Raw genomic sequence first — 15,316 nt, forward strand, 5'->3', positions numbered from 1 at the left:
CCTTTGGTACAGAGATGCATCAACGGTGGCTAACTAGCGGTACTTTCTTTCTTTCGTGGGATTTACTATTGCCAAAAATTCAGCGCCGCCGAGAGGAAGAGGGTACGTGCACCTGAAGAACACTACTTAAGGGCTTGTTGTCGGTTCTGTTACATTTGGGAGACCTGAACGATTTTAGAAGTGACTTTATCACGTTGACTCTAGCAGCTTGAAACAGAGAGAAAAAAAAAACCATTTGAATAATACTTTTAAATGTTGATTATACCACATGATTAAAAACACAAATTGTAATTTTGAGTTTATAGTAAAAACAGAAATGAAAATTGAGTTGTGTCGTTCTTTCGCAATCTGCTGGGATTTTTCTGACGGAAACCGACCCCCCCACCCAGGTCAGGTTCGTTTTCAGGATCAGTTTCTGACTCGACGCTTCAACATACATAAGTTGCTTCAAAGTAGTTTCAAGGCTGTGGTGTGCAGTGCCCCAATTTCTTTCCCCAAAACTCATACGCGTGTAGGTTTCTAGTTTCAGACTGGATTGATTCATGTCACCCACTATGAGAAGGTTTGTGTTTCTGAGAGCCGATCAACACCAACAAGTCCTCCAGTCAGCAGGGTAGCAGTTTGGACGTGTCGAGTGTACGGTGACAGACATCAGCAGGTGGTGTTACATCAGAGGATGAGTCAGCCACACTGTCTCTGACGCGGCGAGAGAAGCGACAGAAACGACAACAGTTAAAAGGTCGAAGCTGCTTTTGAGAAAATTTGCCAATAAAAATTATTCGAAACCCTGAAATAAACCTAGTGCATTGAATAGATATCACATTATCGATTCTGCTTTAGAATTGTTATTGTTATTTTCCTATTAAAACATTTCAGTCATATTAAAACTCAGAATTCCTCCAGGTTATGCCACGGTAATGTAAAAATGTGAAGGAACTTAACGCCTGCCCAAGTCTACAGTTAAGTGTTTATATGCTGGTTACACACAGACCAATCAAGTGTGACTTTGTGAAGAACATTCAAACATACTTTGGTGTTTATTTTATTTTTATTTTTCAAAAGGACAAAAAATATATATATAATAACTAGGATATAGAAAGCAGAGAGGAATGTCATGATAGGAAACAAAAAAAGCGACAAAAAGAAAAGCTTATAAAGTACATTTACATTTGTACGCTTTAAAAATTCTTTAAAATGTGAAGCTTCAATAAATACTTCAATACATTTAGGCATGCGGATATAGTTTTTTTTTGACATGATTTACATTTCGTTACAGTAAAATCCATAGAATGACTTTTATCTTCATTATTGCACTTATGTTGTGATGGGTTTCGTCCATGAACCGGCCACATGCATAAGGTCATAAAGGTCCAAATAAAAGATGGAGGGAAAACTACCAGTCACAACGTGGATTCTACAAAAAGCGGGAAAAATTAAAAGCAAGCAGAGCAGTGTGAGGAGGTGAAGGTCAAACAGGTAATCTACTGTTTAATATCAGTAAAGGTGTGTGTGTGTGTGTGTAGAAGAGGAACTACACTCACACTCTGAGTAGGAATGATGTTTTACACTTGGCAACAGTGACTCTTGTGTGTTTCACAAAGTTCAGCAGGATGAGAAACGCACTCGTTCTGCTTTGATGTCGAGTTAGATGAGAGGATCGAGAACCACTTCAGTCAGCAGGCAGTTAGCTTAGCATAAAGACTGGCAACAGATAGAAACTGTTAGCCGGGCTCTATTCTAAAGCAGCAAAAACTGAATGACGACATTAAAGTCATTCATTTACAAGAGGCCAGAAGATTTGTTCCCCCCCTCACAATATGACACCCCATACCTCAGCTCTGTAATATTTAGTAATAAAGTTTTTTATAGCTCTAACACGCTGTTGTAGAAATGGGTTACCATAACAACGTGTAAAAGACCTGGCAAATAACACGAGATGAGGAGAAATACATCTTTCATCATCACACCCTTCAGATTGTGTCCCTGTTTCTTTGTGAATATTTGCTGATGGGCTGTGGCAGCTTGTAATTGTGTCTAAATGTGAATACACAACAGGGGCCACAACTTGCATCACCTTTTAGAATTAATAAAAGCTAAACAATATTATTTCTTTAGGTGAACTCCTTAATGTGGTTTGACATAGTCCAACCACAGGATGTTGATTTGTGAGTTCAGAGGATCCTTGGATTTGTTTATGCTTCTCATTTAACTCTTGAGCCTTTATTTCCCTTATTGTCAAACTGTTTCTTTAAATGAAGCCATGCCGCTCAGTGCCTACTGACGTGTTAACTACAGGAGCATGTGTTTTTCAGCTGGAGACAGGTTTGACACAGATCATACATGATAAAAAAAAAAAAACATCACACACACACACACGCAAAACTGAAACAACTCTATGAAGAAAGCAAACGTGGAAAAAAACACAAGGCAGTGGAGATGGAGAGAGAGACTCTCGGGTAAATAAAAATTAGAGTAAAAACCACAAACAAAATAAAAAGGTAAACAACACGTATGATCCCGATAGCGTTGGGTGTGGCGAGCAGGAAGCTGCTCCAGCAGAGGGTGATGAACTCAGTCCAGTGCGTTTCATGTTTGTTTGTAATGCTGCTCCACATCTGGAGTCTGTGATGTACATGTGCGATAAGAATTATTTTTTTAAATTGCTTTTTAAAAAACTTTTTAACACTTACCCACTTCCTGGAGATCTTTTCAAGACCTCATAAATGCCTTTTTCAACTAATTGATTTTCTGTATAAAATTGTAAAAAAAATGCCTAAAGCCCGGGTGGCATCTATAAATGTCCTTGTGTCCGCCCATTAGTCAGAAGCTTAAATATATTTAATTTACAGTATAAAACAGTCAAATCGACAGAAATGGTTACGTTTGAGAAGCTGAAACCAGAGAATAGTCTTTGCATGGAAAAACTATTGATTATGAAAATAACTGCTGCTCTTCTGTCGAGCGATTCTAAGAATTATTTAACGTTGAGAAAACTCGTTTTCATTATCAGTTTCCACCAGTTTACTATGACTGCTTACTGGGATGGTTTCCTTTTGGTCATGTGTTGAAGAGTAACTTAAGGGTGACCACTGTGGAGCTTGTTAGTCATCAGAGGGAATACAATTATAACTGTGTTTGGGCAACTTTAAAAGTTGTTTAGGATGAATAACCATCAGTGAAACGAGCTGACGAGCTAATGTCTCCTACGCTGCTTCAGAAAAGATGAATTTAAATGTCTCTGATAATATATATACTCTTATGAGCTGTAAGTGGTCTATATTTATATAGTGCTGAGCTTCAGTGTGATCCAGTGTGGGAGGTAAGCTGGTTATTAGGATCATAACCTCATATGAAGGATCTCACTTTACACTACAGTTCCATCAGCTACATTATGTATTTGCTATAGTATAAAGTCTAGATAATGTCCTGGATTCAGTAAACTTGAGCTCTAGGTTGTTTGTAAGTTGTTTTTTTGGCCTATGCTTGTTGAGATTTTGTCAGATTTAAAATCCTTTTAAAATATAATAAATGACCTATTAGAAGTTCCACTGTGCAATGTAGCCATGGGACTATCAGTGGATTATTCTCATCCTGAAAAAAACTTAAGAATGTGACAATTCTCAGGCTCAAGTTCTGCTGGTGTCTGTATTTTTCCAGGATCATTTAATTATTTGCGGAAGTAAAGTTATATATTTGTAAACTAAAGGTCGCACTGAATCTTACAATCCTATGCTGAGCTCTAACCCAGAGAAAGAATGTGATCCTCTAAATGTAACTTTCCTCATAAGCTGCATCTTTGTCACAACCACCTTCCTCAGGTGTTTCATATTTTGACTTTTTTAAAAGTGAAAATGCTTTAAGGACTATGGCTAATTCTCCAAATACACCAGTGCAGTGCTGCTTCTGGCGTGACGAAAAGGACCCACAAACCAAAATGTGCAACTTTCTGTCGTGCGGCTCCACTTCTCATATCAGACTAATTAACGGAACAGGTCAACATTTTGGGAAACTCACTTACTCTAGCGGAGACCATTAGAACAAGTGTCAGTTGTGAAAAGTTGATTTCACACATGAAATGAGTCTCCTGCTGTGTCGTTCATGTGTGAAAGAGAAACAGCAGTACTTCTGGTCTTGTCCCGCATACATGTACATGTTTGGGCCTTCTTATGCACTGACATTTCCTATTGTATGTTTGTAATGTAAAAAATCATACAGAAAAGGTATCGGTGGTGAGTCCGAGTGCTTTGACAGTGAGAGAGAGAGAGAGGTGAAGAGAAAAGACAAAATACTCACTTCTTCAAACAAACCCATCACAGCAAGCTACAGTACAGTACGACATGTGGATGGATTCCCCGGGAGGTCAGAGGTTGTGTCCTCGCCGAGAACGCCACAGCAGCGACATAAAAAAACAACAACAACCTTAGTGGTCCTTCTTCTACAAACCACACGCACAAGTATGAAACTAATTGAGCCGCTTGTCTGATATTTAAAAAAAGTGAATCAAGGGTTTTCTTGTTCAAATTGCACCGAGGTATCATCGGGTGCTGAAACTCTGAGGTGTCCGCTTAACTTCAGCCATTGTACAGTAACTCTTCATTTTGGCTCCACACATCCATGACAGAGAGAAGTACAAAATAAAAAAAAAGAGGAAAAAGATCCTTCTGAGGAACTAGTTTTCCCAGTCAGTGCACGGGAGGCCTTCGTCCTCGGACTCTGACTCGGGCGAGGCCTCCTTGATTCTCCTCAGAGCCTCGTGGATGCTGCGGGTCAGAGCGTCGGCCGAGTGGAGGAAGCTCCTGGCCTGACGCTGCTGCTGCTCCGGCCGGGTGCGGACCTTCTTCAGCCGGACGCCCTGCCGGATCTGGGCCAGGATGTTCTCGCTGTCGTCGTCCGGGTCCGGTGCCAGGACGCGCAGCTCGGCCTTCCTCAGGTGGAAGCTGCCGCGTTTGAGAGAAGCCAGCACCTCGTCCATGGGGGAGCTCGCTGCAGACACACACACAGACAAATGATTGACTTCACATAGAGGCAGCGTGTGAGTGAACCTTTGAAATCACTGCTGGTTTACATTGAGTCTTTATCAGCTGCAAATAAGACGGTCTCTCTATTCACACATTTTAAACATTTTTGGAAATTAAGTTGAAATGATGACATAAAGTTAAACTATATCAGAGGAGACATTTGTCTTTTCTTAATTTTGCATATGGAGATATACCAGGAAATATGTGCTGCTTTTTAGCATAAACAGTTTGGTATTAGTATCAGGACGTTGTTCTGGTTTTATAGTGTGGACAGACGTCTGGAGACAAATGTGGAAGGCAAAACTTTGACGGCTGCTTGATAAGTATTTGACAAACTTTCTGAGGATGTCAGTGCCCTTGGCTGTCCCCGCCAATATTAGTTTAAACTAAACACAATATCTTTGTTTCATAAAAGTCAGGATTGCGAGTTGCGTCCTCACCTCTCCTCCACTGTGAGGAGTCGAGCGAGGCCGTCTTCTTCAGCTTGGTCCTCGCGTTCAGCAGCTGGCTGCTGTCAAAGAATCGAGGGGAAAACGGAGCCAGGGGCAGCGAGGAGGGTTCGGATTCGTGTCGCGGCACCGGACTGCCTGCTGCAGGGCTCCTGTGCCCGTCCTCGCCCTGCTGCTGATCCGAGGGAGGAGGCGGTGGAGGGGGAGGCGGAGGGGGGGGAGGAGGAGGAGGTGGAGGAGGACCCGCTGACTGGGGAGGCAGCGAGAGGAAGGGAGGCGAAGAGGCCAGGCTTCTGAGGTCAACCGTCGGCAGTGACACGGCGTCGCAGGCGCAGGCGTCGGGCGTCGGGGGAGCGGAGAGCCGGGGGAGGTCGGAGGTGCAGTAGGTCTGAACGCCGGCTGCCTGCGTGTCCGGCTGCTGGCCCGCCCTCCTCCGACTGTGACCCAGACGCAGCCGGCTGGACTTCAGAGTCACCTGGCCCGGGTAACGCTGTGTGGGGAACAGACAGAGTGAACGGTGATGACAGCTCAGAGGAGGCTGCTTGAGTCGGACATCAGACTGCGGAGTGTTCTCACCTGATTGAGGCTTCGCAGTCTGTCCAGTGTCCTCTGCCGATCCTGACTCACCCGGGCATTCTGTTTGGCCTCATCGTCCGCTTCATATTCGCCTCCCTTGACAGGAAACAGTAGATTGTTTTAGGGTTCAGGAGGGGTTATTAAATACCTCAATCAATGAGGTGATGTTTCCGTCGGTTTGTTTTTTTGCTTGTGTGAAAGTTAGAAGGATTAAACAAAAACTACAGGACGGATTACACTAGTGGAGGGATGTGGTATAGGTCAGGAAAAAATCCTAGATTTCCCCCCTGATTTCTTAACACTGTTTTTTTAAAGTGGACTACTGGAAAAAGGATTTTTATATTCATGCAAATTCTTCAGCTACACCTGTACATCAGCACACAAGGGTTGTGAATATCAGTCAGAAAGCAAAACTGTTCAAACAGGTTTGAGTTGTACTTGTGTAATATTCCCTGTGTGTGAGCGGTTCCTCATTAAAAACACAACAAACCCCCAGTGACGTCAACAAAGCAAGGGCCCAACCTTTTCCCTCACTGTACTTCCTGTTCATCACATTTAATGGTCTAGTGGCAGTGTGAATTATTAATGCTCATAATAAATGATTTGTCCATGAGCCTCAGCCTATTAGAGAAAATAAATGAATACCCTGGCAACATTGAGCAGGACTTTCCTTTAACATGACTCTGTGCTTACAGCTGACAGCCTATTGGCTCACAAGATACTCAATGACAATGACAACATCTAAAACGATAATTTGCCAAATCATAACATGAATTGAAAACGATTTTGGTGACATCTCCTGATGTCACCAACCGTGAATCTGTTTTTTTCAATATTTAAATTTAAAAAAATCTGATTATTTACCACCTTATGTATGTGGTTGTTATAAGTTCTGTCCACTAGAGGGCACACCGACATTAGGTTATTAATAAACATTTGCATTGCAATAACCAATTGCAAAAGTATATATATATATTTTTTTATATTCTAATTGTATTTGACTCGCAAAACAACAGCACTACTTGACCAAGGACAGTTGTGTCACCTTTTGGGTCAACTTTTCCTCTGGCATCTGGGCTTCGCATTTCTGTAACAACCAGACATGGATCCTATCCTATGACCCACTCAATAGCCCACTTCACTGTAAACATGTGAAAGAATTACTGCCCGTGATCGATCTCCATCAAACCTCTCACTCCTGTAGCTTCAAATAAAACAGAACCTTCCATGGAGTCATAGCAAAAAGCAGAGGTCAGGTCACAGACACAGTTTTCATCTTGTTCATCCCAGAACCAAACACTTCCTGCTTCAACCCTCTGGCACAAAACACCCTTCTGTTTCACAATGCAGTAAATATGTAGAGGCTCATGTATTGTGTGTTCCATGATGAATCTTCTGTGATTTACCTGCTTCAGTGGCTGAGGGGAACTGCTGTCAGCCGGGTCACCTTGGCCTCGCTGCTGTATCTTCTGCTTGTGATTGACTATACAGATTTCCTATGAATGGAAAAATAAATAAAACACCGATCATAAAAACAGCTGCACTTTCTCCAGATATCCCCGCAGCAAAACCCCGACATCATCGTCAGTCTTCATTGCTGACCTTCTTGTTTTTGAGGTAGAGTTTCTTGGTGGTGATGCGACCCCGGCGAGCCTCGAGCTGCCGCGTCCTCTGCTGCAGGACGCTCAGGTCTTCGTCCCTGACGGGAGAGGGCGGCGATGCGGGGTCTTCCACTCCCTTCATGGCGTCGGCGCTCTCAAAGGCATCGTAGTACACGACCTCATCCTGACGCTCTGGTGCAACATGAGAAGAGATTCGTCAAAACGCTGCCGTGTACAGGTCCTTAGTTCAAAACGCTGCTGTGACCTGTGACCAAACAATTACCCGTTTATAAGCTGCGAGATGTGTACTGGTCAAAAAAGTTATATTATCAATAAATTATTTAATTTGTGTCTTTATCAGGAGTGTAGAAGTCAAATTAATGATTCATTTGATGCTGCAGCAAGTAGATTTGGTTGACGATGATAATCAGTTATTTTTTAAGCAAATATACAAAAATATCTCCTAAAGTTATTTTCTGCTCTGCTCTGGTACATGACTTTTGGGTTTTGGACAAGATATACGCAACCTGAAGACGGTTCTGGAAAAAAACGGAAAATAGCATTTTCACACGTTCCTTAAAAACTTTTTATGGAATAATAATATATGAACATGAATTCTTTTTGCCTACACAGACAGAAAGCATCTGAGCTCAGTACACGCAGGTGCTCACCTGTCATCTGCCTGCGCAGACTCTGCAGCTGAGAGGTGAGCAGCAGCTCTTCACAGCGCAGCACCTCCGCCTGGATGTCATACAGCTGCATCTGCAACTCGTAGTACAGCGCCTCCAGCTGGTCCAGACGCAGCATGGCGTCCTCCCCACCTTGCAGACCCTGCATCTAGAGTCACAGACACATGATCATGTTACACTTCCACAGGAGTAAAAAGCACATTAGCAGATTTTCCAAAGGGCTTTGCAACTCTACCTGATGTGCATTTGTTTTAATAGAAGTGGCTCAGTGGATAAAGAATTTGATGCACTTTTGCTGTTCTCTCTAAGTGCTGAGCTCCACCACAGTAGTTAAGAAAAGGTTAACTGGAGTTCGGGAGTATTTTAAAGAAATGTTTTTACCCCGGCGGTCATTCCCATTGAGTCATTTCCACTGGTGTAGACCAGGATGTTATGGACTCCATCAAAGGATGTCTGAGCCATGAGGTCATTCTTTCAGCATGACTATTATCAGGTCCTCATTTCTCATTGGTGTCATTGGGGCTTTTGGGTTAGGGCTACTAACTTACTGAGCATGGCCACCTCTTTAAAAACCAACCCATTTAAACTTCACAATCTGACACTAACACACACAACTTGGTCTACATGACTGACACCTTACCTCCTCCTTCAGGCCGTGTTTCCTCTGCTCCAGGCAGATTTCTTTGGCCCTCATGAGCTGCAGAGTTTCTCCAGAGAAATTGTACTGCAGACGCTCCATGCGTTCAACTGCTGCTGCCCACGCCGACTTGCCAAACTTCTTCTGGTCAGCACGCATCCGCTCAAACAGAGCTGCAACACAGATTCAAAGGATTGTGGATCAAGGGTTTGACAATAACTCTGAGTTACTTGAAACCCATTTCTTGGCTAAACAGCATTTAGTTGTTCCTTTGCATAGCTGAGATGGTTTGTGGATTAAAATACTGTTGGAGCAAGGTTGGGAGAACACTGGCATTAGGTCAGAGATAAGGGTCCTGTACAGGTCCCTGTCTGTTTGAAATCCACAATTTCTGTGTTTACCTTTCTGGGATCGAGACGTGGTTTCGAAGAACTTGACAGTCAGGTCCTGTATGGAGAGCACGGCAGCTTGGGCCTTCCTTTGCCACTCCTCATCCTCCCTCCTCAGGCCTTCCACCCGACGAGGACCCAGCCGCTCCGTCTCCAGAGAGATCTGATGGTGTTAAAACAGGTCAAATGAACAGTGTCAACAAAGTTCAGTCAGTATAAATCTCTTAACTCACAGCCTATGGTAAAGATTACGGGCTTTCAAAATCTGACACACACTGTGGGACTTCCTCAGACAAGATCAAGACAACTGTGCCCCCATATGATAGTCTACATGAAAAATAAACAATACTCTATCTACGTGGTGTGAAACATGACAAAACTTTATATTTAAATGGATTTTTCACACTCATTATTCTTTGTCTTCTCTTCGGTAGATACTCATACCCTCAGTTTTGGGGGGATACAAACAGATTATATTCTTGTTATGGATTCATTGGGTTAGCTGCAGATATTGAGCCCAGTTTCTTCTTCTGTCTTCTATTTGCTTATTTGTTATTTTGGACAACTGGCACCACTAAAAGTCAGCTTGCTTGCAGTGTGTCCATGGATGCACATAGAACAATCACAAAGTTACTTAGGAACTGAAGAAAAGTAAAAAAAACATGATGATTCACTCTTGGGCCAGTTCTGAAACTCTTCAGCATCTCTTTTTCCATCCATGTCAAAACAAATTTAGGGATCTTAATGGACACTTTAGATCATTATATCCTTAATGTCCCACTGAATCTCAAAATACACGTCTATTGCAAATGTTTTGGCTAAACTATATTACCAAGAGCAGAAACAAGTTAAAACGTAAAAAATGTGAAAATAGTAAACATGTGCAGAACAGGGTACATTATACAGATATGAGGGAAAAATGGATTCCACTAAATATCTACAAATCCTGAATGTGAATCTCCTGTATCCATCAAGAAAGTGTAACTGAAAAGAGGCCGACTCCTAGAACACGACAATGATCCAAAGCAGAACTCAAAATCCACCTAAACCACTTGAAGAAACACCAGCTGAAGCTTTTGGAACTGCAACAGTCACCTGATCTGAACATCACTGAAAATCTGTGTGTAGATCTGAAACATAGTCCCAAACGTGGGGTTTATTAAGTACTGACTTGGTGGGATGCCCAAACTGCTGCACATACCACAAGCACTGTTTCATTTAGTCCTTGAAATATAAAATAGCAGTGCATGAACATACATTGCTCTCAAAAATGAAGGGAAAGACATCACAGTGAAACACCAAGTCAGTTCAACTTCAGGAAGCACAAATGATGCTTTGATCACCTGCTTTGGTGCAAATGAATGTGACAACAGGTGCAATGGACGCAAAAGCAAAACAGCTCTCAAAAAGGAAATGGTTTTACATGTGGTGGCTACAGACAGTCTCTCTCCTCATCCTTCCTGAATGATCTTATTTGGTTTTGTGTTCTGCTAGTGTCCTTGTCACTACTGGTAGCATGAGGCGGCACCTTCACTCCGATCAGGTTGCACAGGTAGTCCAGCTCATCCAGCATTACACGTCCGTACGTGAGGTTTGCTGTGTCTCCCAGCGCAGTCTCAAGACTATGGAGGAGGTACCAGGAGACCAGCTGTTGAACGAGAAGAGCTGGACAGGGCTGGAGCGTTTATTTTTAAATCAATAATGAGAGCGAAATTGGTCCATTGATCCAATCACAGCGGGCAGGAAACATTATGCCGCATTTCCTGCAGCATCACTGCTAAAATAACACCAGATATGGATTTGGAAGAGACCAATAACCCATGATTTAATACGACGATACAAAGGGGTTTTCTGTGGCATTATTGGTAGTATTCCTTATTAACGAGTCTGTGTATATATATATATATATATATATATATTTTTTTTTAAAACACAATATACAATAGGTACAGTTGACACTGTACGCCGTTGCATTAGGGTATAGGATTCACTTTATCAATCAAATTGTACTTTTATAGCCCATATTCACAAATCACAATTTGTCTCAAAGTGCTTTAACAAGGTGTGACGTCCTGTGTCCTTAACCCTCAACAAGAATAAGGAAAAACTACCAAAAAAAACTTTTAACAGGGTAAAAAGAATGTTAAAACCTCAGAGAGAGCCACAAGTGAGGGATCCCTCTCCCAGGAAGGACAGAAGTGCAATAGATGTCACATTCAAATGCAAGTACCTATATTCTTTTACTCAAGTAAAAAAACTGAATGTGTTATTTCTACATTATTACTCTGAGTACATAGCTGTAAATGTATTATTACTATAGTAAAATGTTTCAGTACTTCCCTTAACCCAGTTATTACTCTGAATCAATATTCACAAATCAGACTCTGATAGTTTTAAAGTAGCTCAGTTGCCTCTATGAGCTTCGTGTCACAGTATCTTCCAGATTTAAAAAAAACCATCAGGCCCATGAGCCTCTCTCTCCCTCCACAGCTCACCTGAATTTGAGAACCCACCAGTCCAGATCGCTGACTACAGTTGCTCTGCAATACCAGCACCTTGCAGCAGATGGTGCTACAAGCGACTTTTGACTGTGAGGCTTGCCTGTGCTTGTTTCCGTCAGGAGTCACACTAGCCTAGTGTCCTACTGGGCTGGCATAAAATATTTAAAACATTAAAAAAAGTCTTTGATAACAAAACAAAAGAAATCCGAATGCACGCTGGAATGTTGAGGTTATGAGGCACAACTGGGTCAAACTGAATCAGGCTCCTCACAGCTCGCTGGCTCAGTTCAGGCCGTGTGAAAAGAGTGAGAAACAGTGAAAAAACTGTGCCACGTGGAGTTCTGTCCTGGGAGTTCACTAAAACACACAACCTTCAGGAACAAAATGTACACAGCTTAGCTCAGGGCCTCCTGCACACAGAGTCATACATTAATATCTCAATGTTAAACAGATGTGTGCAGGTCCTCAAAAATAAACAAGGATGTGGTAATCGCCAGCAAAACTCAAAGGACTTGATTTGTGTTCGCCAGCATACCCACTTCTCTGGCCAGGGAGAGAGTGTGTGTGTGTGTGTGTGTGTGTGTGTGTGTGTGTGTGTCTGCACGTGAGGGGCAAGAACAGGGAGGGGTCTTTTTAAAAAGGGGTGAAACAGTGAGCGAGAGGGGGAGGAGAGATCAGAAAGAAAACAAAAAGAGAGCAGGCAAGAGCAAAAGGTTTTATATTAAAGTGGAAATTGAACCGGAGTCCCTTTGAGCTATGATCTCACTGTTCAGATATGTTTACTGCTCATGGTGCTGTAAGTACAGTAACGTAGAGCAGTGAAAGAGCTGAACCCACATGTGAACCCATCGAACAGGAGGCCCAACACTTCATAGCCACAGAGCAACAAGCAGATGAGCCGCGTCTTGACACTACGACGCAGTTGAAACATCTGTTTTAACACCAGCAGTGGGTAGTAACAGATTAAATTGGGATTACATCATTAGATAACAAAATATAAATAACTATTATCAGCCCAGTTTCCATTTGTAAGAATACGATGACATTATAGACGCAGGGTCAAGGATTACAAGAGGATACATTTTGATTAAGTCTTTACAATATGGTAATTTTTGAAGATTTTTGCTAGTAACTAATGAAAAGTATGCCTGATGTACTGGGTATATTAGAAAAGAGTTCCAGTGTGTTGCAGGGAGGTAAAAAAGAAGCAGTGTTGAAGTAAGATAGAGGGTTGAAGGAACCGCAGTGTCCCCTCATCTTCAACTTAAAAATGTAAAACATGAAAACGTCTACGTCCGATGTCGTTTGTGAAAGTAAAAGAAAATCTGGTGAAATAACCTCAACTTCGACTCTGAAGAAACACATGGAGCCGAGTTTCCTTCGACTCTGAAGAAACAAATGGAGCCGAGTTTCCTTCTCAGCGACCTCTCTTGAAATAGGGAATAGGCTTACCCTGGGTTTTACACTTTTCTTTTACTTTTGTTTGATTCTGTCAAATTGTCCCCATAGTGCTGATCTGTGAGATTTAATTCGATTAGGATCTCATTTGCTCCCATACGCATCAGATTATTGTGTCCGCCACAGTAATAAGAATAATAATGGCAGACGGTTTAACTTGTAACTTGCCAACATACTAATGCTGAATATGTAAAACACGTTTTATCAGGTGCTGATACAATGATATTGTTATTCAGTGGATTATATCATTCATTAGAAAAAGTGCCATGTCATTTGTATACGGTAACCAAAGTGATCTGACCCAACCCTGTGCATCTTCATCCTCTTTGCATTTTGTTGTTGTTCCCTTCGTCCCTGCTGACATGTCGGCAATAGATGGTCTGATTCACTGGTTTAAAACAAAGCAGAAGGAATCTACGCGATTGTTTTGGCAATATACATCTCCTGTCAAAGTTCAGTAGCCTAAAGCTAGTTGGAACGTGACACTTCACATTTGTATACATTACACAGTGGCTGGAAACACATGTAATTATCCTAATTGTCTACGCAGCTAGTTGCTTAGCAGAACACCTTTCAGAGAGATACAGATAAAGAAGCTGGTGGGTGAGTCACTTCCTTAGAGGCAGAAGGACACGATGGAGAAACATCTTTAGAACTCTATCGTCTCTAATCGGTCACTTTCCCTCTCGGCTGCAGCCTCCTGATGGCACCTGGTAACCTGACCTGATCCCGACCCGCACAATGTAAACACTGTTCATTCCTTACTGCTCATTAACATACAGTGTGAGACAGACTCAAGAGGGAGAAGTGTCACTGACAACACTACATGTTCAAAGTGTATTTTAGCTGAGACACCGATCTGCGTGGTAACTGGAGAATCCTCATGTTTTCTTAATGTTTGGGATAATAAAGCATCACATGTGTTTTCAGGTTTTCCCGCAGCTTGTTTATTGACTCCTCATCGCGAGGCAGCATTGAAGAAGTGATTGAATGACTTCCTTTAGCACCTCTGCTTAACAGCTGCCGGTGACAAAACACAGACGTGACAGACTCACTGAGAATAGAAGTGACGCAAGTTCCCGTGGTAAAGTGCTGGGATTACAGCAAGGACACCGTCATGGTGGCCCTTATCTCATTTGGTTAAAATAGCCTGTAAAAGCCTTTTTGTGAGTAACACAGTTTTAGATACTAGGCAGTCTTTATCAGGCAGCTGCAACAGCCGACTGCCATGAGTCTACAGAGCTGAAAATAGAAACGGTGGTGAGAAACATTTCAAAAAACTCAATTTTTCTTGTTGTCCAATAACTTGATTCAAGTTAAAACCATTGACGCATAGCTACGGCTTGTTCCATCGAGCTCCATTGTTCTCCAACATCTATAAACACTTGGTTACATTGGCACTGTGCTTTTTCTTGAGTCTGAAAATAACATCCTGCTCGTGGAGCTAATCACTGCACCAAATGAGTATTAATCCACTGCAGAAAAAGATGCCACATTTCCTTGTTTTGAGCATTGTTTCCTGAAAACAATAGTGCCCATCTGCTAAAGGAAATTATTGTGTCTTTTTAAGAAATAAAACCATGTTAGTTTTAACCATCTCTTATTAACTTTTTTATTATTTAGTAGGAATCAGTGGACAGGGGAGTGAGAGCCACAGACAGAGAAGAGGAGTCGGAAAGTAAAACACCTTGATGGCTTTGGTTTTTAATGAGGTTTGTTGACAAAAAATGGAAAGGTTCAACCCTATACTTGTATCAGAGTTTTAAAAAGTATCCGCAGAATTGGGTTCAGACTTTATCCGGGAGTTTTACCTTTCGCACATGAACAACGCAGCAGGAGATTCTTCGCTAACACAGAAATCTCTGGAGCGTTCACATGAGGGGTGGTGCAGAGGCAGAGACAGAGGAAGGATGTAACATATTCATTCTGCTGCAGAGATCACATGTGGATTTGTTTACAGCACACCTCATCACCAAAATCTCTCCTGACATCTTCTTC

The 15,316-nt window shown here is 42.1% G+C and overlaps 1 protein-coding gene across 1 annotated transcript in view; it reads right to left on the minus strand.

Annotated features, from left to right (window-relative positions):
- Positions 1 to 1,036: 1,036 nt before the first annotated feature.
- Positions 1,037 to 15,316, minus strand: part of jmy (junction mediating and regulatory protein, p53 cofactor) — a 29,138-nt gene continuing 14,858 nt past the window's right edge. The window contains exons 3-10 of the mRNA XM_062412974.1: positions 9,372 to 9,522; positions 8,974 to 9,143; positions 8,316 to 8,481; positions 7,646 to 7,836; positions 7,450 to 7,539; positions 6,044 to 6,139; positions 5,459 to 5,957; positions 1,037 to 4,983 (exon numbers count right to left, since the gene is read on the minus strand). Of these exons, the coding sequence (XP_062268958.1) occupies positions 4,670 to 4,983; positions 5,459 to 5,957; positions 6,044 to 6,139; positions 7,450 to 7,539; positions 7,646 to 7,836; positions 8,316 to 8,481; positions 8,974 to 9,143; positions 9,372 to 9,522 (1,677 nt within the window). The 3' untranslated portion in view covers positions 1,037 to 4,669. The remainder of the gene's footprint in view (positions 4,984 to 5,458; positions 5,958 to 6,043; positions 6,140 to 7,449; positions 7,540 to 7,645; positions 7,837 to 8,315; positions 8,482 to 8,973; positions 9,144 to 9,371; positions 9,523 to 15,316) is intronic.

This window comes from Platichthys flesus, chromosome 19, assembly GCF_949316205.1.
Source record: "Platichthys flesus chromosome 19, fPlaFle2.1, whole genome shotgun sequence".
NCBI classification, from domain to species: Eukaryota; Metazoa; Chordata; class Actinopteri; order Pleuronectiformes; family Pleuronectidae; genus Platichthys; species Platichthys flesus.